This window comes from Gracilinanus agilis, chromosome 3 (assembly GCF_016433145.1).
Source record: "Gracilinanus agilis isolate LMUSP501 chromosome 3, AgileGrace, whole genome shotgun sequence".
In the NCBI taxonomy this organism is placed as follows: domain Eukaryota; kingdom Metazoa; phylum Chordata; class Mammalia; order Didelphimorphia; family Didelphidae; genus Gracilinanus; species Gracilinanus agilis.
The window spans coordinates 89,591,809-89,618,056 of NC_058132.1; the positions used below are offsets into that span (position 1 = coordinate 89,591,809).

General features: G+C 37.1%; 1 protein-coding gene across 1 annotated transcript; it reads right to left on the reverse strand.

The window, feature by feature from the left end:
- Nucleotides 1-6,610: 6,610 nt before the first annotated feature.
- Nucleotides 6,611-11,668, reverse strand: MMP26 (matrix metallopeptidase 26). Its single transcript, XM_044666369.1, has 6 exons — nucleotides 11,570-11,668; nucleotides 9,555-9,778; nucleotides 8,909-9,057; nucleotides 7,905-8,030; nucleotides 7,348-7,515; nucleotides 6,611-6,728 (listed from the first exon to the last, which is right to left on the reverse strand). Exons 1-6 carry the CDS (start codon nucleotides 11,666-11,668, stop codon nucleotides 6,703-6,705), a joined length of 792 nt encoding a protein of 263 aa, XP_044522304.1. The 3' UTR covers nucleotides 6,611-6,702.
- Nucleotides 11,669-26,248: the final 14,580 nt, after the last annotated feature.

Genomic DNA, 26,248 nt, shown 5'->3' on the forward strand with positions numbered 1-26,248 from the left:
TTCATTGTTTAGCTTTACTAAATTGTTTTAATTATAGAGCATATTCATGACTGGTAAAATTACCTTCAATGTTATGGAAAAATAATTAGCACAGCACTGCTTTCCACTTTAGAGTGTATATTGCAAACCAATAGTAACATTGCATATTAGTCTGCCTTTGGTTTCATCTGAATAAGGAACTTCATCAATTTTTCTTACCCATTAATTCAGACAAAATATCATAAATTAAAATCTTTTCATATGACTCTGTTGCAATACCTACATCACTCTCCAGGCTCTACATTAATTCAGAGAGCAATCTTGCCTGATCTGTTTAGGGTAATGATTGAAAGAAGAAAGAAAAATTTTGTTACTTCAGTTAATAGAAATATCTCCCGAAATCACCTTTGATGAGAGCATATTTATAAGGGTACTTAACCTGGAGTTCCTGTGTTAAAATATATATATATATATATATATATATATGTAACTTGATTTCAATGTATTTAACTTCCTTTGCAATCCTATGTAATTTAGTTTGTGTTTTAAAAACATTGTTCAGTGGACTGACCTCCAGGAATTGATGCCAAGTGGTGAAAGGGGCAGAACCAGGAGAACATTGTAAACAGAGACTGATACACTGTGGCACAATCAAATATAATGGACTTCTCTACTAGCAGCAAAGCAATGACCCAGGAAAATCCAGAGAAACTTATGAGAAAGAATGCTGTCCACATCTAGAAAAAGAACTATTGGAGCAGAAACACAGAAGAAAAACATATGATCAATCACATGGTTCGAAGGTGATATGATTGGGGGTTTGGCATTAAAAGATCCCTCTACTGCAAATATGTATAGCACAGAAATAAGTTTTGAACAATGATACATGTATAACGCAGTGGAATTAATTGTTAGCTCTGGGAGAGGGGAGGGAAGAATAGTGGGAATAATCATAAATCATGTAACCATTGAAAAATATTCCAAAAAAACCAAACATTGTTCAGAGAAGGGTTCCTATTAAATTTCATCAGATTGAAAACAGATCTTGGTTAAAAGTACTGTTTAGAAACCTGGAGTCTTAGAAGTAGAATTTAGGGGCAACTGGGTAGCTCAGTGCATTGATAGCCAGACCTAGAGATAAGAGGTCCTAGGTTAAAATCAGGCATCAGACACTTCCTAGCTGTCTGACCCTGGGCAAGTCACTTAACCCCCACTGCCTAGCCCTTACCACTCTTCTGCCTTGGAACCACTACTGAGTATTGATTCTAATATGGAAGGTAATAGTTTTAAAAAATAAGTAAAATATAAATTACTACCTTTATGCCAGGGGCTAGACACACACACAGATATACTTACCTATATATCCATATCTCTACATACTTGCCCACAACCTCAATAATGAGCCCTGAACATGAAAACAGAAAAAAAGGAAAGTGTTTTGCAAATCTTAAAAAATTATTGAAATACTAGCTGGTGGCAGGGAACATAAATAGCTTTAAATGAAATGGTTAAAGATCTGGGAAATAGGTCAGACAGATGCCATTTCCTAACTTCCTTCATTTTGACTTCTAGATATAGTACCACTTCCACACCTCAGAATCTTCACTCTGATAATTGGTCTTGCCACTCCTCTCCGACCCTTGGGTTTATATGTTCAGCTAAACCTTGATACCAGCCAAGCTTGAATATTTTGCTTTCTTCTAGTCTCTTAACACTAGCTAGAATTTAGTCTAGTCATGGACAAATGTCCATTCCCTACCTCCATGCCTATTTGTTTCCAAGTCTCTGTTAAATTCAGTGTAGCTTTACTAACTGTTTAGAGGTTTAACAAATTATTTATTCATACAGAAAACCTATTTGGGTAAACTAGGATCTACGGGGTAAACTAAATCTATGGAGTGCCCAGATAACTACAAGGATCCTCTCCTAATCGACCCACAGCTTTGTTTCTTTGAAATGGGGGAAAGGCTAATACAGACCAGATAGATCTTCAGTTTCTGGATTGTTACTTAGGTAAATCTCAATCTTTCTCTGCCCTACACTCAGTATGGTCCACCCGACCTCTTGAAGGGGCAAAATTTTTTTTTTCTGTTTTCCAGTCTCCCTGAGTCTCTGATATAGACAGATGTCTGGCAGAGTCCTATTTATATCTAGAATAGACATTTTCTCTGACTTAGACAAATAGCCTGGATTGAGGACAGTAGCACGAGGTGGGTCTGATTATGAATTCTGGGTTTCCAGATTTAGTATCTTCCTTCTACTGCTCTCCAGCTCTCAATCCCAGATCTCAGTTCTCCTTCAGCACCTGGAATGGCTGAAACTTTCAGAGCTTCTACAAGAGTTTGTGAGTTGGGGTTTGGGTGGGGGTGCTTCAAATGGAAATATTATGCTTCTTCAAGTAGGGCTCCTTTTTTTTGAGGGAGAAGAATAATGTTTGGAGTTCTAGTCTTTAGCTATACTTCTATTTCTGTCACTTTCTCCTCTACCACAAAATTTGCCACCTTTCACATAAGACAAACTTTTACTTTAGAACCAACATGAGGGATCTACTGCCTAGTCTGAACAATTTATTTTATAGATGAAGAAACTAAACCTAGAAAGGGCTACTGTACTGGTGCCACAAGACCCAGCTTTACCACTTACTAGCTCTGTTACTAAGTGTTAAGCTTTTTCACAAATGTGTCCCTCAGTTTCCTCATCAATAAAATGGGAACATAGGTGTTCTATTGAGAAGTGCTCCTACCTATCTCTGTTGATATACTCTGGAACAGAGGTCCTGCCAAAGCCTCAAACAACCCAGCTGACAAGAAGCTTTGATTTTCTGTTTCCTTTCTTTGAACAGACTTAACACAGACTACACTTCTAGCTCTCCAATAAGCATCTCTATAAAGGTTTCAATTCCCTGTAGTGGCATCTACTTCCAGTCCCCTGAGCCCCCAGAGCTGAACAGGACATAAACAACTGTTAAATCAGGCTGTACCAGGGTCCAAATTTCTCTGATTAGCATTACCTGCCTATCAAGTATTCAACAAAACATGGACTGAGGTCACAATAGAGATCCTTAAGAAAAACCTTTGGATAATTGCCCCCCTGCTCACATGCTCCCTTTCTCATGTTTTTTTTTTCCTCTCATAATCTTTGTAGCACCATTTCATTGTGGGAGCTGAGTCTCAACATTATTGGCAATGAACTCTGATATATTTTGGACCAAATTCTAGGTGTCTGGTTAATAAGTATGTTCATAAAATCACCTAATCTAAGAATTGCAAGGTATCACAGTAGCCATCTAATCCAACTCATTCCTGAAAAGAAACCACTTCATGGAATATTTGACTTAAAAAACAAAACAGGGGGCAACAGGGTGGCTCAGTGGATTGAGAGCTGGGCCTAGAGATGGGAGGTCCTGGGTTCAAATCTGGCCTCAGATACTTCCTAGCTGCATGATCCTGGGCAAGTCACTTAATGCCCATTGCCTAGCCCTTACCACTCTTCTGCCTTGGAACCAATACACAGTATTGGTTCCAAGTTGGAAGGTAAGGGTTTAAAAAAAAAAAGCATCCAGTATATTCTTCGAGCTTGCTAGTGGGTAAGGTCTTGTTACCTTTTCAGAGCATTGAAATTTTTTTTTTCCTTTTGGGGTATTTTACCTAAATTAATGTGGCAAAACTCAGGATAATTCAACTTCAATGGAGATCAGATAAAATTTCAGTGTGTCCCAGCTTGTTATAACAAAATTTTTGTAATAAGATAGACAAATTTTGATAGGTTCCCATCAGAAAAAGAGGTGGATCAATACTGCTCATTTCCAAGTATGTGACATTTTGCACAAGTAGGGTTTTGGATATGAAACTTACCACACAGGTGGCCATGTGTCTTAGCTATAGGATAACAGACACTTTTCACAAAAATAAAGGCAGACATAACAATTAGAAAAAAAAAAAAACATTAATTCCTCCTGGGTAGGCTGAATCAATATAAAAATGACAATTTTTCCAAATTTTATTTACTTATTCTATGCCATATGAATCAAATACCCCAAAATGATCTCATAAACTATGAAACATAATAACAATTTTTTTTCTGGAAAAACAAAGGCACTAGAACAGTGATGGCAAACCTTTTAGATACCCTGAGCAATGCCCCAGCCAGGATGAGTGCCAAGTAGGCCCCTCCACAGGAGGGGAGTGCTCCCATTGGGTTGCTGGGCAGAGGGACAGGTAATGTGAAAAAATATCCTCAGGTGTGGTGGAAATGGGGAAGGGAGCTTGTCTACCCAAGTTCCTCTGTCTTTTTAGTAACAGACTCTGACAGGCAATATTACATATGCCCAGGGAGAGCTTGCAAGTCCTCTTTGGCATATGTGCCATAGGTTTACCATCATGGCCCTAGAATATCAAGGCAACCAATGAAAAATAATGAATAAACAATGATACTGGCTAAGAAATAGAGTAGAGAATCAATGGAATAGATTAGGCACTCACAGTGACCACAGTAACCTGGTGTTTGACAAACCCAAAGATATAAACTTTTGAAAAAGAACAGGGTATTTGACTAAAACAACTAGGAAAACTAGAGAATTGAATGGCAGAAATTAGGCAATATCTCTTGTTATATACCAAGGTAAAATAAAAATGGAATACATGAAATGAAATGGATACATGGAAATAAAGTGTGATATCATAAATAATTATGAGAGCACAAAAGTTTTCCTGTCAGACCTATGGATAAGGGAAGAATTTAGGTCAAAACAAAACAGATAGCATTATGAGATATAAGAGATAACTGACTGCATTAAATTTTTTTCTGCACAAACAAAAGCAATGCAATCAAAATTAAGAAACTGGTATAAAATCCTTATAGCAAGCTGCTTTGAAAAAGGCTTCATTTTTCAAATACAAAACAGAATCAAATTTATAAGCTTATAAAGCATTTATTACATCTTGAAGGAAAACAGTGACTTGAACAGGGCACATAGAAGGTTTATTTTAGGAATGGGAGGGACTGTTAATAGTGAATAGAAAGCAATCAGCTAGTTTTAATCATACCAAAGGTGAGGAATGTAAAATAAAGTTGGAAAGGTAGGTAAACAATCTAGAGGAAGCTATAGTTTTCAGTCAGCTGGGCCCAAAATAAGTTAATTTGAATTCAAATCTGATCTCAAGACAATCACTTATCCTCTATTTTCCTCATTTTTTCATCAATAAAATGGAGATAAAATAAATCAGACCCAACTCTAAAAGTGTTGTTAGGATGAAATAGGATAATATTCACAAAACATTTATCATGGTGTTTGGCACATAGTAGGCCCATACTCGTGTTAGCTACTATTTTTTAACACTTGTTATTCTTAAAGTATGGACTAATGGAAAAATTGCTCAATTTGGAGTAAAAGGATCCAATTTTGAATTTCAGCTATGTAAAATGTGTCTGATGCTAATTACTCTGGATCTTAGTTTCCACATCTGTAAAATGAGAAGGTTGGCCTAATTGACTTCTTGGATGCCTTCAGATTCCAAATCTACGGATCTTATTAATAAAAGGATAAATGTTCTCTGTAGCCAGGACAAGTACATTGAGCTGGAAATAGGACAAGAAGAGTCAATGATTAATCACAGCTTCTGAGAATGATGTTCAGTGATTTGAGGGTGACTGGTAGCTTTCATTGGCACCAGGCCCTGGGCTTCTGAGCAGTGGAATGAGACATTAAGCTAGGAACTAAGTATTCTTCAGGGAACTGGGCCAGGTCAGGGAAAGGAGGGAGGTCAGAGACTGTGTGGTCAGAACAGAGTGTTGATTCCCAAGATCAAGAAAGGACAAAGAAGCAATTAGGCATATGCCAACTGACTTGGTCATAATTCTCAAATGTAGCTGAATCTGAACCTGCATCGAGGCCTTTCTATTTCTGTCTCTACCATATAATAGGTTACTCCTCACAAAGCACAGAGCTTAGGATTGAGGTACAGAATATCTGGGCATCAAAATTTTGGTACAATATTTCCCTCAGCTATCTCAGCCCCTTGCTGTGCATGCATTTGTATGTGTGTGTACATATCTGTGTGTATATCCATGTGAGGCAGGAGGGGGTATATCTATCATTGTATCTATAACCTAGAACGTAGTGAGAAGGATGCTTTAACATGAGTTTCCCAGGAATGTGAAAATCTATGCAAGGTTTTCTGGTCTGGCCATTTCCCAATTTGCTTTGTCTCTCTCATTTGCAAAAAAAAGAAAAGAAAAAATTCCTCCACAATCAGGAAATTATTTTGTTGTTTTCTCTTTCCCTGGTATTATCATTACATCTCTCATTTTTAATTAATTTATTCACTAATACCCATTTACCCTCCCTTTCCTTTTCTCTTCAGACCCTCAGAATGTAACCAATCCATTCTCCTCAACTTTTAAAGGAAGTACAAACAAGCAAGAGAGTTTGGGAAGTAATATGTACAATTTACTTACATCCTTTAAAAAAAAAAGCAATAGAAAATGGACAATTCAGTTTCCTAAATACATATAACATTCTTTTTTTGTGTTCTATTCTTTATATGAAAATGTTTTTAACTTTAATGTTAAAATTCAAAATTAAACCATTCACTTTCCTTCCCTGCCCTTTGGGTCTTAGCTCTAGCAGGCCTCAAAGGAAACATAAGGAATGTTGTCTGATTTCGTTCCTGGGTCAGGAAAATTTTCTGTAGAAATGTATCCATCTTCAACAAGTCTAAAACTTCAGGATACTCTCTGGGATTTGTTCCCTAAGGGCCAGAGAAAAAAGGAAGGGAAAGAAAGGTTATGTCAAGGAAATGAAGACTGAAGTAAGGGAAAGTGGCATACCTACTTGTTCTCCTTTTCCTCCCTCATCCCACATAAAAGAAGAGTTTTAGCTGTTCAATGGCTAAGCTACCCAGAGTTAATGGTGTGAATGAGTTATCACACATTGATGAATGTACACAGGAAACATTTTTACACATCAAGAATATTCCAAAATAAGCATATAACCCTATCCTTCATCAAGAGACAGCTAGGTGCCAGAGGATGAAGTTCTGTTCTCATTTACTGTGTGACCATGGGAAAGTCACTCAATCTCTGCCTGTCACAGTTTTCTCAACTGAAAAATGAGGATCATGATAGTACCTTCCCCTACCCTCCCACCAAGGTTGTTGTGAGGATTAAATAAGAAAAGATCACCTGGTTACATAGTTGGTGAATTCTTGAATCCTATCCTATCCGGTCCCTTTCCTTTTCCTTCCCTTCCTTTCCTTTAAGCAGACAAATACCACAAAAAACTATTCTGAGGCTATTAGTAAACCAAAACATGACAATGGAAACCCGGAGCATTTATTATCTTTACCCATTTCTTTCCTATGTACTGACCTGAATAATAAAGGGTCTGGATTCCTTTTATATCATCATCACCAAGTCTGAAGTATTTTGGGTCCTGGTATTGATAAGTGGGGAACATGATGGAGTTTGGATCCTGAGAGTGTCCCAGGCCCAGGGCATGGCCTATCTCATGAACAGCCACCAGGAAGAGATTGATTCCTAAGGGGAAATGAATGAGAAAGTGAGTGAGGGAAAGGTCAAGGAATAAAGAAAAAATAGAAGATGGAGAAATAGGAAATGGAGGAGAATAAAAAGGATGGAAATATAAGAGGAAATAGATTTAATGGTACAAAAAAAAGCACAGGAGGATTGTGGAGGAGCCTGGGGAAGGGTATTAGAAATGAAGGAAAATCATAAAACAGAAAAGTCACAAAGGAAGAAAAAAAGAGAGAAGAATATAAATAGGCAGTTGAGAAATCAGACAGAAAAATAGGAATTTCAAAGGAAGAATTAAAATGAAATTACACTGTGAGGTCTCCATTTAATCCAGATGACTAGAATAAAGCTCCACCCGCATCCCCAAGCAGCATAATAGAGAATAGATTTACCTTCATGAGAATATGACCATTCTTCATCTCTGTCAAAGTGGACCACTCCTTGGTAGTAAGGATTTGGAGCAAAAGCATGTGCTAGGGTGTTTCCTTTTCCATCAAAGGGGAAGCCATCACCATGACCTACAGGAGAAGGAGGAAAGAAAATAAGCATTTTTGTTATCGTTTAGTCATTTCAGTCATGTCTGACTGTACTGTGACCATATTTAGGATTTTCTTGGCTAAGATACTAAAAAGATTAAGTCATTCCTTAACTAAAGTAAACAGGAGCAAAGTGTCTACGCCCAACTTAAAAATCAAGAATCTTCTTGACTCTAGGATCATGCCCCAATCATTTATGTTCCAGGGATTGTGCTAAAACAATTTAAAATTATGTTGTTTGGACAGGAAATAAGAGATCACATTGGGGACCACGTGAAATAGAAAAGACATGCCACTTAGAAGCCTGATGAGGAGCTTGTGTTTGGGATTCATCTATCCTATGTCTTGTAGTAGATATAGGGATAAAAGTCCTAAGGGAATAAGTATGAGACAAAAAAAAAAAATATTCCTAATTTGCAGAAGAGAGGGTTAAGTTTAAATTCTTAGGGTTAGAATAATGGATCCAGCACCTTGAAGCCTGATGAGTCAACATTTCAACTTAACAGAACTTAAAAGCTAATAAATCCAAATATGGTTACATTAAGGTACTATCTCCAGAAAGATGGACCCTTTGTTTATATTCAGAAAGGTAGAAAGTAGTCAGTGCTATACCTAAAGTCAGAAATTCCTAACCAAATCTCACCTCAGATATTCAATCTCTGCCTCAGTTCTCATCTCTAAAATGGGAAAAATAAAGTGTACCTCCAATAGAAACCATAGTTTCTATCAGAATCAAATGAGAAATCAAGAGAATTAGGACAGCTTGCTACTGTAATTAGCCTTTCAAGTCTATTAGTGTCAAATAATTAAATAAGGTCTTCAGCGATTCCTAGATTTCCATGTTCTGATTTTCTTCTTACCTCCTCTCAGGAAAGCAAACTCAATGTCGGATCTTTCTGTATACACTCTTTGGAATTTCAAGGGGGTCACATTACTCCATATTTTTACTGCTTTCAAAATGATCTTTTCAACTCTCTCATACTTCATGCCCACCGGATAGTTGTAGATACTAAGAGAGATAAAATTGGGTAGGAGGGATAGTGAAGAGAAGAGAATCAAGGAGTTAAATTCTGGTTCCACCAATGTAAAGCATTATCATCTCCCTCTGAACACTGAATTTGGAATCAGTTCTACACCTCAGTCTAAATCTCATTTCTGTTGCAGATGGCCTTGTCCAAACTCATCGTTTTACCAATAGATTAGGCTGAGACATAGAAATTACATGACTTGCCCAGGTACGTCATGTTGCCTCAATTAAAGAAAATGCTAACTGTTGCTAGAAGTAATCTTTAGAAATAATCTAAGGATAATCTAAGGATAGAGATACTTGAATAGGTGACCCTGGAGAAATGCCTCTTGTGAGTGAAGGGTTAAAATTTTGTGCTGTTTTGCCTGGAGAGAGAGGAAAGAGACAGTATAAATTCCCTTATCCCCGTCCTCTTATGGCTGTCCCCCAGGCTCCCCATACATTCCTGAAAATGCTTCATTTTATAACCTATAAGTTACCTGTAGGTTACATGATTTCTTTCAATTTTAGGTGACCCAGGAAAAAAAGAATAGTCAGCAATATCTGGGACCCCACATCGAGGCTGCCTTATGAGAGCCTTCGTTGGCTCATCCAACCAGCCAGTTTCTTCCAGCCTGAAGAAATGCTGCAAGAAGCGCAATTGATCTTCCAGAGAATACTTCTGGGATTCCTCTGTAGTGAAGAAAAATCGATGGAAGTAATCCTAAAATAAAGGAAACACATGAAAAGAAATGAACCTTAGCCTGAGGTATGAGAAAATATCCAGGGAGTCACCATGTGGACTGAATATCTCCAGAGGACACAAAGGATGGCTATGAATCTGATCTATATTCAATTCAGTTAATAGTCTCCTGACATTTACAATTGGAGCAGAAAGTCTTCATTTCGCAGGTATGGTATCCTTGAGTCTAGATAATCTAAGTAATTTGACCCAGTTTGAATTGACATTAGCAACCTAGGTTCTCTGACTTCAAATTCAACCTTATTTCTATTGCACCATGGAGAAAATACCAGTTTCCTGACTCTCAATTAAATCCAGTTTAAGGGGGACAGTTGGGGAGCTCATTGAACTGAGAGCCAGGCCTGGAGACAGAAGGTCCTAGGTTCAAATCTGACCTCAGACACTTCCTAGCTGTATGACGAGTCACTTGACCCCCATTGCCTAGCCCTTACTTAGTTTCTGCCTTGGAACCAATACGTGGAATTGATTCTAAAGCAGAAGGTAAGGATTTTAAAAAAAAATCCAATTCAAGTAATCAAAAATATGAAGAATTACTTAAGTGCCTGTGTCCAGTAGCATTAGGATCTAAGGATAAATAAGATATGGTCTCTAACCTCAAGGCCCTCATTGTAATGGGTGCTAAGACAATGGACACAGAAATATACAAAATGAAGAAGTTTTACTCAATGAAAATATGCAGTAGAAATTTGTATAATGCAACCACTTTATATGGATTCATCCTTAGAATTAGGAACTAGCTGGGGGCAAATGGGTGGCTCAGTAGATTGACAGCCAGGCCCAGATAAGGGAGGTCCTGGGTTCTAATCTGGCTAAGACACCTAGCAGTGTGACCCTGGGAAAGTCACTTCGCCCCCATTGCCTAGTTCTTACCAATCTTCTGCCTTATAGAACCAATACAAAGTATTGGTTCTAAGACAGAAGGTAAGGGTTTAAAAAAAAAACCTTTCCCTCTGTGAATATCTCCAATTTATCCTATGTTAGTCTCCATTAGACTTGATCCTTGAGGGCAGAGATTATCTTTTGTCTTTCTTGGCATCCCCAGCACTTAGCACAATCCCTGAAATTTAATAGATAACTAATAAATGCTTTTTATTTATAAAAAATAAATTGCCTTTTCCTTCTAGAGTCCTAATATACATCTACTGCAAAGCCTAGTTGCTCCCTCTTCATCTGTAAAAAGCAGATAGTACTTGCCTCACTGGGTTGCTGTGAGGTTAAAATAAAAAATAACTAAAGTAATTAGCAAACCACAAGGTAATATGTGAGCAGCTAGATAATACAATGGATGGAGTTCCATGCCTAGAATTAAGAAAATTCAATTTTCCTGAGTTCAAATCTGGATTCAGACACTTGATAGTTGTGTGACCCTGGACAAGTCACTCAACCCTCTTTCCCTCTATTTTTTCATTGGTAAAATGACCTGGAGAAGGAAACATTAAACCATTTTAGTATCTTGGCCCAGAAAAACCTAAATTGGGATTGAAAATCAGGGCGAAAGAGAGGAGGATCCTGGATTCCAAACTAGCCTCAGATACTCCTTAGCTCTGTGACCCCGGCCAAGTCACTCACACCCATTGCCTCAATACATAGGACTGATTCTAAGATAGAAGGTAAAGGTTAAAAAAAAAAAAAAAAAAAACAACCCCTAAATGGAGTCACATGAGTCAGACAGGACTGAAACCTAATGATCACTGAAAAAGGTGTTATATTAGTATGTTCACCTGGTAGGCAAGAAGAGTATGTAATACTTACCTCAAAGAAGTTCAAATCATCCTGGAGAGTTGGAGGAATGACTGGGAAGGACAAACCCCAGGGCAGGAAAATGGCAAAGGTGAGGAGAATAGGCAGCATGATTAATGTTCCAGGGGTACTACAGGCTATGAACCCTTTCTGGCCCTGGGAGAATTTATAAGGAGATTCAAAACCAGTGACTCATAACAGGTAAAGCTTCTTTTCTTGGGTCAGTGGATGATGCTAACTCTTTAGGGTGGAGAGTAATAGGCATGCTAAAAGGATGAGATTAGCTACTAGATAATAATCTCTACTCATTTCCATTCATCTTCTTCCATTCATCATTCTCCCTCTTCCCCTCCCCCCATGCCCTAGGGGTATATCTGGGAAATGAAGTCTACAAACTTTTTGATCCTAGATCTCTTATCAGCATTCCTCTCCTTCCCCTTCCTCCCCCAAGGCTGGTAGGGGAAGGGTGTATCAGTCCTTCCGGAGTGTAAGGTTATAATTTTTGAAGGACCAACCATCTCAACTATTTATCTCTTATGTCCCCCCCCCCCCCAAGAAGAAAGGTCAAGACTTTCTGCAGAAGATCAATTGGGGAAATGTTGGATTGTAAAAGGTAAAGGCAAGATAAGGTTGTGTTGGGAGAAACAAACCGCTACTGACCAATAGGGATAGGTGCAATGTTTCTCACACTTTGGTTGCTTTATCAAACATATTTTGGAGTCATGCCTAGTCACCCCGGGAGCTTCTGGGCCCCTTTTACAAGATCCCTGAGATAGTATATTCTGGGTCATGCCCTGAAGGTTAATAGACAAGACTGACAGTCTTCAGAAGTCTTTGCACAACTATTTCCTTATTGGTCCAATCCTAGAAGAGGGGGACATGGAAAGCTTGGAACAGATTCAGGGACAAAAAAGAGAGGCAGAAAGGGAAGGAGGAAAGAGAGGGAGAATGGGACACAAGACAGGGGCTGCTTGAGAAAGAGAGAGAGAACAACAGACACAAACATATCCACAGCAAAGACTGAGATTCAGAAAAACGGAGACAAAAAGACAGAAACAGACAGATATTGATAGAAACATACACATGAGCAAAGAGATAGAGAGACAGACATAATAGCTAAACTTTAAGACTTGTAAAACACTACATTGTATATAATATAAGATACATGCATGTGTATGTACATATATATTCATATATATAGATAATACAAGATATATGGCTCTATATGTATAGACATTTATATACACAACATAAATGGGAGTTAATGAAGCTAATGGAAAGGGAGGGAATCTAAAGATGAAGAGTTATGTGTGAAGAACAAGAAGGCTAGTGATACTGGAATATAGGGTACATAAAAGGAGAGTAGACATATCAAAGGTAGGTTTTACACCCAAGTTTTCCTGAATCCAAGTCCCGAACTCTTTCTACTTCTATACATTCAATTTCAGAATCTCTTTGCATGTTATAAAGAAAAACAAGAAAAGACAAAAATAAGAGGAAGACAATGACCAAGTATCATGAAAGTGAGAATGAATGGTTTCAAACAAGGATGAGAAAACATGCACACAAAATGGGATACAGTTGATCTCTGGGTGAGGACTTGGTTTTTAGTTCTATGGACATTCAAAGATAATAATAATGCATTCCGCCGCCCCCCCCCCCCCCCAAGAAGACAACTACACTATGGATCCTGGACAACTCCTACTAAGTAGGGAGAATTCCTTCACTGTCTCCCTGCCCTACCTCCAGGAACCAAGGGGAAGAGAATGGGATTATTCAGAAAATAATTCATTCCCAGGATTGTTTCTAGGGGGGCAGGAAGAGGGGAAGAATGAAGAAGGGGAAAGTTAGAAGTAGGTGACACATAATCACCAAAAACCTGAAAATAGTTCCTTTTTTTCCTTCTAAAAATAGCCACGCCTTTCTCTGACTTTGTCCTTCTTCCCATACAATCAACCTCTGGACTTCTCTGTTATCTATAAGGAAATGACTGCTTTCTTAATTTCATTTTTTTAAGTGGTAGCTATGTTGACTAATGACAGATTCTAGGTAAAAGAGTGATGATGGATCTGGAGTCAAGAAGATCTAAGTTCAAATCTTCCCTCAGACATTAGTAATGTAACTTTGAGCAAATCATTTAACCTCTGCCTCAGTTTCCATAAATATAAAGCAGGGATTACAATCATAACTGCATCCCAGGATTCTGGTAAGGATTAAATGAGATATTTGTAAAGCACTTAGCAGTTTGGGGCACATACCAGGCATTATATAAATGCTAGCTATTATTATCTTTCCTCCGTATTATATATGGCTTCTCATCCTGCAGAATGTTTTATTTCTATTTTGGTATTTCTAGAACCTGCTACAGTGTCTGGTACTTAAAAGATTTAATAAATGTTTGTTGAATTGATTTTGGACTCTATATATATGCCTACTAAGAACCTGCTCCCTTTTTAAAAAGGAAATTTTCTCACCCATGGCCTTGGTGTTCCCTGTCCTCAGGGTCTTGGGGAAGATTCTAGATGTAAAAAGACATTGGGGCAAGAAGGGAGATATGACCCAGACCTGAAGCCATATCCATCCAACAACGTTTGGGATTTTGTTATTTTTAATAATTTTTTCATTAATCTGGGACATCAAGCTATGAATTGAAGAGGAATAGGTGTTTCTATTCTCGTTTTACCAAGCTCTATCTGATTTCTGAATAATTCCAGTATCCCATGCACCTTTCCATTTACCTTAGATTTTTCCTGGCTTTCAAAAAGTCTAATTTTCTAAATGTGCTCTATAAAACTGGATGGACTATTCAGTAAATTTGTAGAGCTTCCAAGGCACGTTCTTCTCTATAAACTGATCTATTTGTCAGAAAATCTACTAATCCCATATCACTCTCAATCCATATCATATCAGGCAGCAAATACCAAATTGTTACAGAACTTTGACCAATAAATCAATAATATGGTGCAAGAACTACAATTCTTAATCATGTACACACATATGCACAAACATACAAAAAGAGTATTCCCTTTGAGGCTCCATTCTACATCATCAGTTATGTTAAAATGTTTCTATCAGTGTTAAATATGAAAGCAGGAATGACATGCCTATTAATTCATGGATAACATAGGTCAGAGATGGATGGCAAAGATGCTATGCAATAGAAATAGGAATTTAAAAGATTATGACAGGATTGAAAGACAGGATTAATCTAATACAATGAATCATAATTGACAAAACATCAAGTCTTACACTTACAGGTTATCAGCTTGGGTTCCTGGAAAGTCTAGATAGAAGCTCATCACCTATTACTATGCTAATGAAGACTACTTAGTGGTAGCAGCTTTTAGTTCTTAGGATAAACATATAATTGTTTTAACTTTCTGATCTGCTTAAAGTACATGGCCAAACAATATCATTTGGAGGTAATTTAGAATATATAAGTAACTCCTTTCAAAAAAAAAAAAAAGAAAGAAAGAAAGAAAGAAAGAAAGAAAGGGGGAATCTAGGTGTCTCAGTGGATTGAGAGCCAGGCCTAGAGACAGGTGGTCCTTGATTCAAATCTGGACTCAGACACTTCCTATAGAGATCAATACTCTATAACCAGAGACTAATCTGAGTGGCCTGGGTGGTAGTCGGACACAAAGAATGAAACAGATTGGAAGCACGGCTTGTTAACCTATGCTAAACTATCAACTACATGTGTTATCTTTAAGTGGAGCCTGGGACATCTCCATTAGGTTGGAAAGCCCCGTCAGTTTCTCAGCCTTGATGGTATTAAACAATTTTTTGAGCCTCATTATTTTATTTTAATGCTGGGCAAAATGCCCTGCCAAGGGTTCGGCCTTGGAGGTACCAGCCATCTGTGTTCTCAGGCAAAGGGGAACAGAGTTAGCCCCCCTCCTGATGGAGTGCTGAGAGCCCAAAGCTTTTTCAATAAGACTATAATGTATTTTGAAGGAAGGTGAGAATTATGAAAGGAATCAAAAGAGGAATCTCAGATTTTTATCTTAGATATCCCACACCTGTCTCGTCCTGTAAATAGGGGCGGAAAGATAATACACAACTCTGCCCGTCTGTATTGATCTTTTGAGGGGGTCCAGATAAAAATATCTACTTGAGATTCTAATTTCTCTTAATAGCTCCCCACAACTTCCTAGCTGTGTGACCCTGGGCAAGTCACTTAACCCCCATCGCCTATCCCTCACCACTCTTCAGCCTTGGAGCCATACACAGTATTGACTCCAAGATGGAAGGTAAGAGTTTAAAAAAAAAAAAAAAGGATACAGAAAGGAAATGAGATTAAATAGGGAGAAAAGGGGCCTGGTTTTGGTTTCTAACATGTGCTTTGTAACTAGCAGGATTTATTGTAGGATAGTAAAACACTTTCTATTCAAAGATAACAAAAAAAGAAGTGATCAAATGCACTTTTATTTCATTTTTTTTGTTTGTTTTGTTTTCATTTTTATTTAATTAATTAATTTAGAATATTTTTCCTCCTCCCCAACTCCCTCCTGAGCTGACAAGCAATTCCACATGTATTATTATTCAAAACCTCTTTCCTTATTATTATTATTTGTAATAGAGTGATCATTTAAAGTCTACATCCCCAGTCATATCTCCATTGAACTACATGATTGGTCCTATATTTTTCTTCTGTGTTTCTACTCCCACAGGTCTTTCTCTGGATGTGGATTGCATCTTTCTCATAAGACCCTCAGAATTGTCCTGGATGATTGCATTGCTGCTAGTAGAGAAGTCCATTACGTTCAATTGTGCCACAGTGTGTCAGTCTATGTGTACAATGTTCTTCTGGCTCTGCTCCTTTCACTCTGCATCAATTCCTGGAGGTCTTTCCAGTTCACATGGAAGTCCTCCAGTTCATCATTCCTTTCAGCACAATAGTATTCCATCACCAGCATATACCACAATTTGTTCAACCATTCCCCAATAGAGGAACACACCCTTATTTTCTAATTTTTTAACACCAGAAAGAGCACAGCTTTGAATATTTTTGTATAAGTATGAAATACACTTTTAAAATTATTAATCAAAGGAGCAGCTGGGTGGCTCAGTGGATTGAGAGTCAAGTCTAGAGACATGAGGTCGTAGGTTCAAATTTGGCCTCAGACAATTGCTACCTGTGTGATCCTGGACAAGTCACTTAACCCCTATTGCCTAGCCCTTACTTACTCTTCTGCCTTAGATAGAAGGAAAGGGTTTAAAAAGAAGAAATTTTAAAAAGTTGTTAAATAATTACATTTAGTCTAAGTTAAGCATTAAAACAAAAGTTGCAGATTTCTCTTATTCAAGAACAAATAATTTTTAATTCAGCTTAATTCAGCGAATGAGATCCTCAGAGTGTCCTTCCTTAGTTACATTTCATTTCTCCTTTAGGTGCAAAAATGTACTTCACCAAAAAGGTTGAGAAAGGTGTGCCTAGTTAGTAATTTGCATGAAAGAAACCTAGGAATTTTAGTGGATTGCAATCTCAATGTGATGCAACAATTATTTAGCAAGTCAATAATCTGACCAAAGGGAAAGAGCTGTTACAATAAAATTAAGGTGGCCTTTTGAATCTTTGTTAGAAGAATAGCTGATAAATGAGTTTTTGTTTAATAAGCATATATCTTCTCAAAGTTTTCTATTAGTGGAAGTGATAGCAGACTGAGTTTACCATTTTATAATAATCATCTAATGCTGGCTTGTTTTAAATGCTTCTATCACCCATTACAGGGCTCTCTGAAAGAATGATGCCCTGGGCATAGAGAAGGGAATGGTTTTGTTAGGAGACATAATGAATATCTGTGTAAACTGGCTCAGTATGAAGCAAAGTCTTATACTAAGGTCACTAAAATGGAGCAGAAAAGCAGATAGAAATTGACCATGTTCTGGTCCAAGAATTACGTTAACTAGGGAAGTAATAAGTAATGTATTAAGGACTCATTCTGGGAGAAAAAGGAAACATTAATCAAGGGAACAGCAGAGAGTGGAAGGACATGGATAATGACCATCTGATGAAGAATGAAGGAAACTGGTAAAAGGAGATCATTTAGGGGGCTGCTAGGTGGTTTAGTGCTTTGAGAGACAGGTCTAAAGTCAGAGGGTTATGAGTTCAAATTTGACCTCAGATACTTTTAGTTGTGTGATCCTGGGAAAGTCACTGAATGCCCATTGCCTACTCTTACTGCTCTTCTACTTTGGAATTAATATGGACTATTGATTCTAAGATGGAAGGTAAGGGTTAAAAAAAAAAAAAGAAGACCATGGAGGAGTTAATATTACTCTTTACATGAAAAGATGGGTGAGCAAAGAAAGAAGGAAGGAAATCCAAACACTTGACATGAGTCTCAGGTTGTTAGTGAAAGGAGAGTCTAGCAACTCTGCCCTCTCAGCTCAGCATATTTGAGTTGATGTTTAGGCTTTTTTGCCCAATGGCCTTCCCAGCAGACTCTGGCAGTCTCCAGTGAACTGATTATTCTTTTTCAATTAAGAAATTCTGAGCATAGAGAAATCTGCTTGGGAAATATGTAGGAGGCTCTTTCTGCTCTGTGAAGGATGGGAAGGCAGCACATGGAAGCAGGAACTAACTCTCACAATTCCTACTTAGGAACCTCTTCTGGGAAGCCCAGTGAATGCTTTCATTCTGCTGAGTTCAGTTTTAAAAAACTGGGTTTTTTAGGTTAAGGGATTAAGGAAGGCCTGATGGAAGATCTGGAAGTAGAGACTCAGGAGGACAGATGCTCTAGAAGGAAATGACAAGGGGATCCAGAGAAGGCTCCCCATTTAAAGACAACATATAGAGAGATTAAGCAGATTGAAATTATTTAAGTGACAGTCAATTTGGAATTTGAGAACACACTAAGTGATTACACAACTTCAGAGAATCTCAAATCTGGAAAGGAATACCAGAAATGATCTCATTCATACCTTGCCCCAGGCATTAATCTCTTTAACCATATCATCTATCCTGTCCTTGAAAACCCCTAATGAGAAAAAAAATAATATTAATTTAAAAAATCATAGAGTAAGAGCAATAATATATGATGATCAACTGTAAATCAATTATTATCAAAAATTCAAGGATCCAGCACAACTCTAAGCCACCCAAGATGAAAAAGGCTATCCAATGTCATAGAAAGAATTGATGGAGTCTAAATTCAGATTAAAGCATACCATTAATCATTTTATTTCCTCCACGATGTTTTCTCTAGGGTATGTAATATGTTTTCTTTCACAACATGATGAACATAGAAATATGTATTAGATGATAATACATGTACAACCTTTATCATATTACCTACTGTCTGGGAGAGGGGGGGTAAATATAGAAGGGAGAGAGAAAACAGGGATCAAAACATGTCAGAAAATGATTATTTTTTTTTACCATTCTGTGTTTGATCATTTTTATGTTCATGGCCTTAACATTGAAATTCATATAGTAAACAGCTCCAGTCTAGTTCATTCTCTCTTCCTTCATACCCTCTTCTCTTTAGGTTTTTAAGAACTCTGTTCTCAGGGACAGCTGGTGATTTAGTGGATTGAGAGTCAGGCCTAGAGATAGGAGGTCCTGGGTTCAAATCTGGATTCAGACACTTCCTAGCTGTGTGACCCTGGGCAAGTCACTAAACCCCCATTGCCTAGCCCTTACCACTCTTCTGCCTTAGAACCAATACCCAGTATTGATTCTGACACCAAAGGTAAGGGTTTAAAAAAAATAGAACTCTGTTCTCTTCTGGATTCCTTTCTACCTATCCAACCACTTTTCCTTTGTCTTCTTTGCTAGATGATATTCCAAATCATACCCTCTGACTGCAAATTTCCTTCAGTGGATATTCAACTGACCTGGTCCCTATTCTCTTCTCCCTCTAGATTTTTCATTTGATGATCTCATAAATCTCTGAGAACCTTGATTTCATGAAACTCCAAGATTGATCCTAATTATGTGTCTTCAAGAAACCCTAGTCTTTAAATATACTTTGTTTTCTTGGCTTCTCCTATTATGTCTACATTGTTCCTTTCTACCCTAGCTCTGGCTACATCATCTGTCCTTAGCTTTATGGTTGCCCTTCCTTTCCTACATTTCTAAAGTATAGATAGGACCATGAGTACTGTAGTTCAATGGAAATTTCCAGTAATGGGCTCTTTAAAGAGATTGTGGTCATTTCCAGAACAGCTGCCTCTGTGTGGTGTCTGGGATTAAAGTCTCCCCAGTCCTGATTAAAGAGATGTTCTAATGTAAATGTTCAGGTAGTCATGAGTTGTTCTTCAGGTTGGACTTAATGGACTTACTTACCAGCTCTATTGTTCTTTCTCCTTCATTTTTAAAGAGGACCATGACTTGTGAGTGAATTGGATTTAAGTGAGGCAGTTACACAGTCATCAGCCTCACTTTCTCTTCCAAAATTATCTAAGTCCAATGACAAGATAAAAGTTAGCACAAATGGTAATGACCTGATATACAGAGGATGACTTTGAAATATTTGATATCTAATCAGGCTTTAAGTGCTCCCCAGTTACTGTTTCAGCTGCCTCTGTGGCTATCAGAATAAATTATACTCATCTGTCCATTCTGCTGGTTTTCCAGGTTATAGAAACTGCACATTTCATAGCAGCCCTGAAACTAGGTGAAAAGAGATCAATCCCTTAACACATTTCCTTTTGTACATTTCCTACTGGATGTCCTAGAGACATTTTAGACTAAATATGTCAAAGGTTAATCCATTCTATTCAATAAAACTTTCTTATCTTCCTTTTTAATTTCTATAAAATCTGCTACCATCTTTCCAGTCCCCTAACTTCATAACCTTGGCATAATCTTTGGCCCTTCGCTTTCTTCTTCATCCCACATATTTAGTTAACAGCAACAAAAAATTGTTTCTGCCTCCACAAGATCTCTTGCACCTGCCTTCTTTCATTTTGCACAATTAATACTTTATTCTATATCATCATCTCTCTCCTAGACTTTTGAAAAGATTCCTAATTGGACATCTTTTGTCAAGTCTCTCACCAGTCCAATTTATCCTAAATACTGCTACCAAAGTAAATTTTCTTAAAGGTAAATCTCACATGCCCTTACTAAATAAACATCAATAATTTCCTATTGTCTTTAAAAAAACAATTTATTTGTTTGTTTATTTATTTTGTAAAACCTTTACTTTCCATCTTAAAATCTTATTGATATTAAATCCATCTTAAAATGTATTGGTTCTAAAGAAGAGTGGTAAGGGTTAGGCAATGGGGATTAAGTGACATGCTCAGGGACACACAACTAGGAAGTGTCTGAGGTCAGATTTGAACCTATGACCTCCTGTCTCTAGGCCTGGCTCTCAATCCATTGAGTCACTCAGCTGCCCCCAACTTTTTATTTTTTAAATCTTTACTTTCTCTCTTAGAAACTCCAAATAACAAAGTCTACAAATCTTGGTCTAACAACAACAAAAAAAGACAGAAAGAAAGGGAAATCTTCAATCAATCAATCTCTCTTGTCTTTACATTTTTGGAGCATCACTCTCTCTTGGTTAGCCTTTTGCTTATTAGATCTCTCCTTTCTTCTTTGCTAGATTCTTAATCCCTAATTGTAGTTATCTTTATGTTTCTTGCCTGAGCTTTTTTCTCTTCTCTATACTGGGTCACTGGGAGATTTCATCATCAACTATAAATTTAATTATCATCTCTATACTGATGATTCTCAAATCTACCTATCATTCCCTAACCTTTATACTGACTTTCAATATCACAACATCAATTGCTGTTCAGACAACTCAAACTAGATATAAACATTTAAAAGTCTGAATTAATTATCTGTTCCCTTAATCACCTCCCCAACGTTTTTGTTTTTTTTTAGTGAAGAGAGCACGACCAACTTCCCAGTCCCCCAGTCTTGCAACATAGGTTTCATCTTCAATACATCACTCTCTATCACTTTCTATATTCAATTTTTTGCCGAGGTCTGTCATTTTCACCTTTGCAATATCTCACAACTATATCCTGCTTTCCTCTTCTGAAATAGCCAGTACACTGTATTAACTCTCATTTCATTATGGTTGGACTATTTCAATACCCCGCTAGTTGGTCTGCCTGATCCAATTCACTTTCCACTCTAATCCATTTGCCATTCAGTCCCCAAAGTGATTTTTCTAACATACAGGTCCAATGATATCACCTTTCTCCCCATTCACACTCATTAAACACCAGAGGCTACCAATCACCTCTAGCTGTTCTGAACCTCCCCATTTTTACAGTTTTCTTATAGTTCCAGGTACTCTTCAATGTAGTGAGAGTAGCATCCTTCCTGTTCTGCAAATAAGACACTTTACCTCTCATTTTTAGGCATTTTTTTCTGGCTGTTCCCCTTTCCAGGGATGTACACATACCTTAATTTCTCCTGAATACACTGGCTTCCTTCAAATCCCAACAAAAATCTCATCTTCTACAGGAAGTCTTTCCCAAACTATCTTAATTCCAGTGCTTTCTCCCTTTAATTATTTGCTATGTATCCTGGATATAGCTCATTTTTACCAATTTGATTACTTTTTTGTCTTTCCGGTGAATTTGTGAATTACTTGAGGGCAGAGATTATCTTTTTATTCTTTTTATAGCACCAGCATTTAGTACAAAGCATAGCATTGTAGTAAGTACAAAATTAATGATCAACTGAGAAGCAAATAACTGAAATTTTTTTTCTTGTTTAATTCAAACCGATAAAAAACATTTAGTAAAACCATACCACATACAATGTCTTGAGCAAGAAATTACAAAAATGTAGCAAGGATCTCTGGCCAAGTAGCTCTGGAGAAAGATTTATTAGTTTAGGAGTGTAGAAAAGAAGTTATATGTAAAATTGAGTATTCCCAAACAGGGAGATAAGAGTAACAAGAGCATGTTTCATCAGGGTCATTTCCAAACTAAATTCTTAGCCCAGAAACCTAGAATTTGATTGACCATCCAACCTAAAGAATAATATATTGGCTGCTAATTGCTAAATAAGGAAGTAGAGAGTAGTAGAGAGGGATGGGAGGAAAAGAGAAGGGAGAGGAAAAACAAAGATTCAGCTTAGTGAATTTTTTAATGCATTATAAAATCTCAGTGGTGGAAGTGACCTCAGGTGTCATCTAGTACAAACCATATATATGCAGAACTTGCTTATCATGGAGCTAAGAATGAATATTTATAGAGCACTTTAAGATGAATAAAGTGTTTTGCATCTTTAGCCTATCTCCCTGGTATCTGACCTCACCAGATTGGAGTTAAATTGGCTGAGGAAGACTGTAGAGATTGAGAAAGAAGCCAAGGGTATTCTTTCCAGCAGAATGATACTGAATGCAGGAATCCTTCTCTTCAGGAAAGGAGCCCATTAGATACAAAGATTAGTCAGCTTTTATTGCTTGAAAGAAGAGGAAAAGAAAAGGGAAAAAAACAAAAAGATTATTGCTTGAGGGACTGGATGTAGCAGCCGAATCTTGTCAGTAACTACTTTTATGATCTCAAAGAGATATGCTGATGATAGTTATCTTCTCAGGAAAATTATGGAGCCTTCCCAAGTAAGATAGCCATCCGGAAAGGTTCCTAGGATTGTTCTCAATCTTATCTTTCTGGGTACAATTAGGACAGGGTTCAAATGGTTCAAATCCCCATTTCAAAGTTTCTCAAGTTTTGTTTATAGTCACAAAGGATTATTGTTATGTTTCAGAAACCCCTTGAAAAAATGGAGGCTTGAACAAATCCGGCCAACTCATTTATAGTCAATATTCCTTTCGGTCTCTACATATGATCTCATTCAATTTTTATAATGACACATCAGACATCATATCCAAAAGTACTCATCCAAACTGAACTAGAATGTCAGAATCAAGCTTTTGAAGTTTATTAAATAAATTTCATCTGTTTACCAACAAATATATACTATTGAAATTAAGTCATCAATAGATAGCCAAAACAAACAAAAAGTTAGGAGATCCCAGGTTAAGAACACTTATCTCAGAAGAAAATGATATATTTTGCTAAACCAAAGTGACTGAAAGTGGTCTCTCTCACCTTGAACCCTCTACTTCCTATTTCTAGTGGCCAAGAATTAAGTCACATCCCCTTCTTCTTTTGACTCACCTCCACTATTAAGCTTTATGGAAAAAGTGAAACAGTCATAGATGGATGGTCTTCTGATAATCACTAAAATATAACTCCCAATTACAAAAGTCCTGAGAGCAAAATGACAAGGTATACATTGTAATAGAGATTTATACTCGCTAGCAAAGATTTTTAAAAGGCCAATCTACTTGAAGAGGCAAAAGTTTCTTATAATAAATAGAACTATCTGAAAGTGCAATGATGTGCCTCAGGAAGTCACGACTTCTCCATTATATTGCCCAGCTACCTTTCAATGAAGGATGGAATGTTATTGAAGGGATCTTGGTTTCCAGGATCCCTACTACTTAAGAGATTCCATGATTTTGTTATAGAAGAGAGAAGAGAATTGTTTTGCTGCTTTGTTTTATTATTTATGTAATGGAGGTAGTGGTCTGGAGAAGATTAGATTGTCTCATCTTTGAGATCTGTAAAAGAAAAGATGGTAAAGAAATAATTTCTCCTCTGTCTCTCCCCCTCTCACCTTCCCCACAAATGGAAATAGATTTTCCTAAAGCAGAAAAAAATAGATATTTACATATATATATTTCTGTCCTATTCAAACTTGTTATTATCTTTAGAACAAAATACAAAACCTTCAGGTTTTCTTCACACATTTCCTCTATGCTTTTTTTTTTTTTTAATTTTAAACCCTTAACTTCTGTATATTGACTTATAGGTGGAAGATTGGTAAGGGTAGGCAATGGGGGTCAAGTGACTTGCCCAGGGTCACACAGCTGGGAAGTGTCTGAGGCCGGATTTGAACCTAGGACCTCCTGTCTTTAGGCCTGGCTCTCAATCCACTGAGCTACCCAGCTGCCCCCTCCTCTATGCTTTTTGTCTTTATATAACCATAGTTTATGAAAGACAGAAACCCTCCTTTCCACCATAAATTGAACCTTAGTTTCCTGGATTTTGTTATTGTTTTATAAATCCTTATTCTTGGGGGAGGGTCAGCTTGATGTTTCCATGGATAGAATTCCAGGAATGGAGTCTCAAGAAGATTAGAATTCAAACCTATCCTCAGATAGATGTGGGACCATGGACAAGTCACTTAACTCTGCCTCAATTTACTCATCTGCAAAATGAGCTGGCAAAAGAAAAGAAAAACTACTCTAATATCCTGGCTAAGAAAACCCTAAATATTGAGTGTTCATTTTGAACTTATTATCACTGTTGCTTCTAGAATCACATATAAACTGCTGCATTTGGCATTTGAAACTCTTCACAAGATGGTGGTAATCTAGCTTTCTAATCAAATTATATCTTTCTTCCACTTATTAGTCATTCAGATAAATTATAATTATTTCTCATACATTGTAACAGGCAGCTGTGTGGTGCAGTGGGTAGAGTCCAATCAAGAAGATTCATTTTCATGAGTTCAAATTTGGGCTTAGACACTTCTAAGCTATGTCATTTAAATTTGTTTGCCTCAGTTTCCTCACCTGTAAAATGAACTGGAGAAGGAAATGGCAAACTACTCTAGAATCTGTTCCAAGAAAACCTCAAATGGGGTCATACAGAGGCAGACACATAATAGAAGGGATTGAACAAAAAAGATATGATATTCCATCTCTCATGTGCATGCTTTGCATTGATTACCACAATCTGGTACCTCTACCTGAATGCCTGAAACATCTTTCCCCCTCACCTTCACCTCCTAGATCTAAAGTATCCTTTAAGGCTCAATTTAAATTAAGCACCATCTTTTAGATAAAACTTTCCTTTATTCCTCCCACCTTCTAGTGCCTTTTTGCAAAATCACCTTGTGACTATTTGACACATTGCTATATATGTGTGTGTGTGTGTGTGTGTGTGTGTGTGTGTGTGTGTGTGTGTCTGTCTGTCTGTCTGTCTGTCTGCCTCTACTAAATTGGAAGCTTTTTGAGGGCATCAATGGCTGAATTTTGTCTTTGTATACCAAGTGCATAGCAAAGTGTTGGCATGTAATTGATAGTTGAAAAATTCTTGCATGTCTGCTTTTTAGAAGAAATATTGGTCCAGATCTAATTTCTGACAAACTGCTTTTAAGTTCTCCCAGCAGAGGGAGATCTTTCCTTGGTAACATATTTTTAGGTTCACAGCTCTGGGTTAATGGTCTTTTTTTAATACTTCTATTTCTTGTTTTAAATGTTTTATGTTTACTTCTTTACTTTTTTATTGTTTTAACTAAATAGTTATCATATTCCAGGGGATCAATCTTATTGGATATAATAGCAATATAGTAGTGATGATGAATTGATTTCCCTCTATTCTCCCCCAAAAGGATACACACATACATATACATGTTTATTTATATAGTTACTGAATTATAAAATTTTCTGACAAAGTATGAGAGATAATTCACTAAAAATAATTGAATGTAAATTCAATATAACCAACTGATTCTCAGAAATTAACAAATAAAGGCATCCCAATCCACTAACTCTTTCCCCCAATAAAATTGCCAATCAACCAAATATTTGATGCACTGTTTATTAAACTGAAACCTCTTTTAGCTTTAGTACTTTTGATTACAGTTGTGCTCATTTTTTTGTTAGCTTTTATATATTGTTGCCAGGACAAGAACAT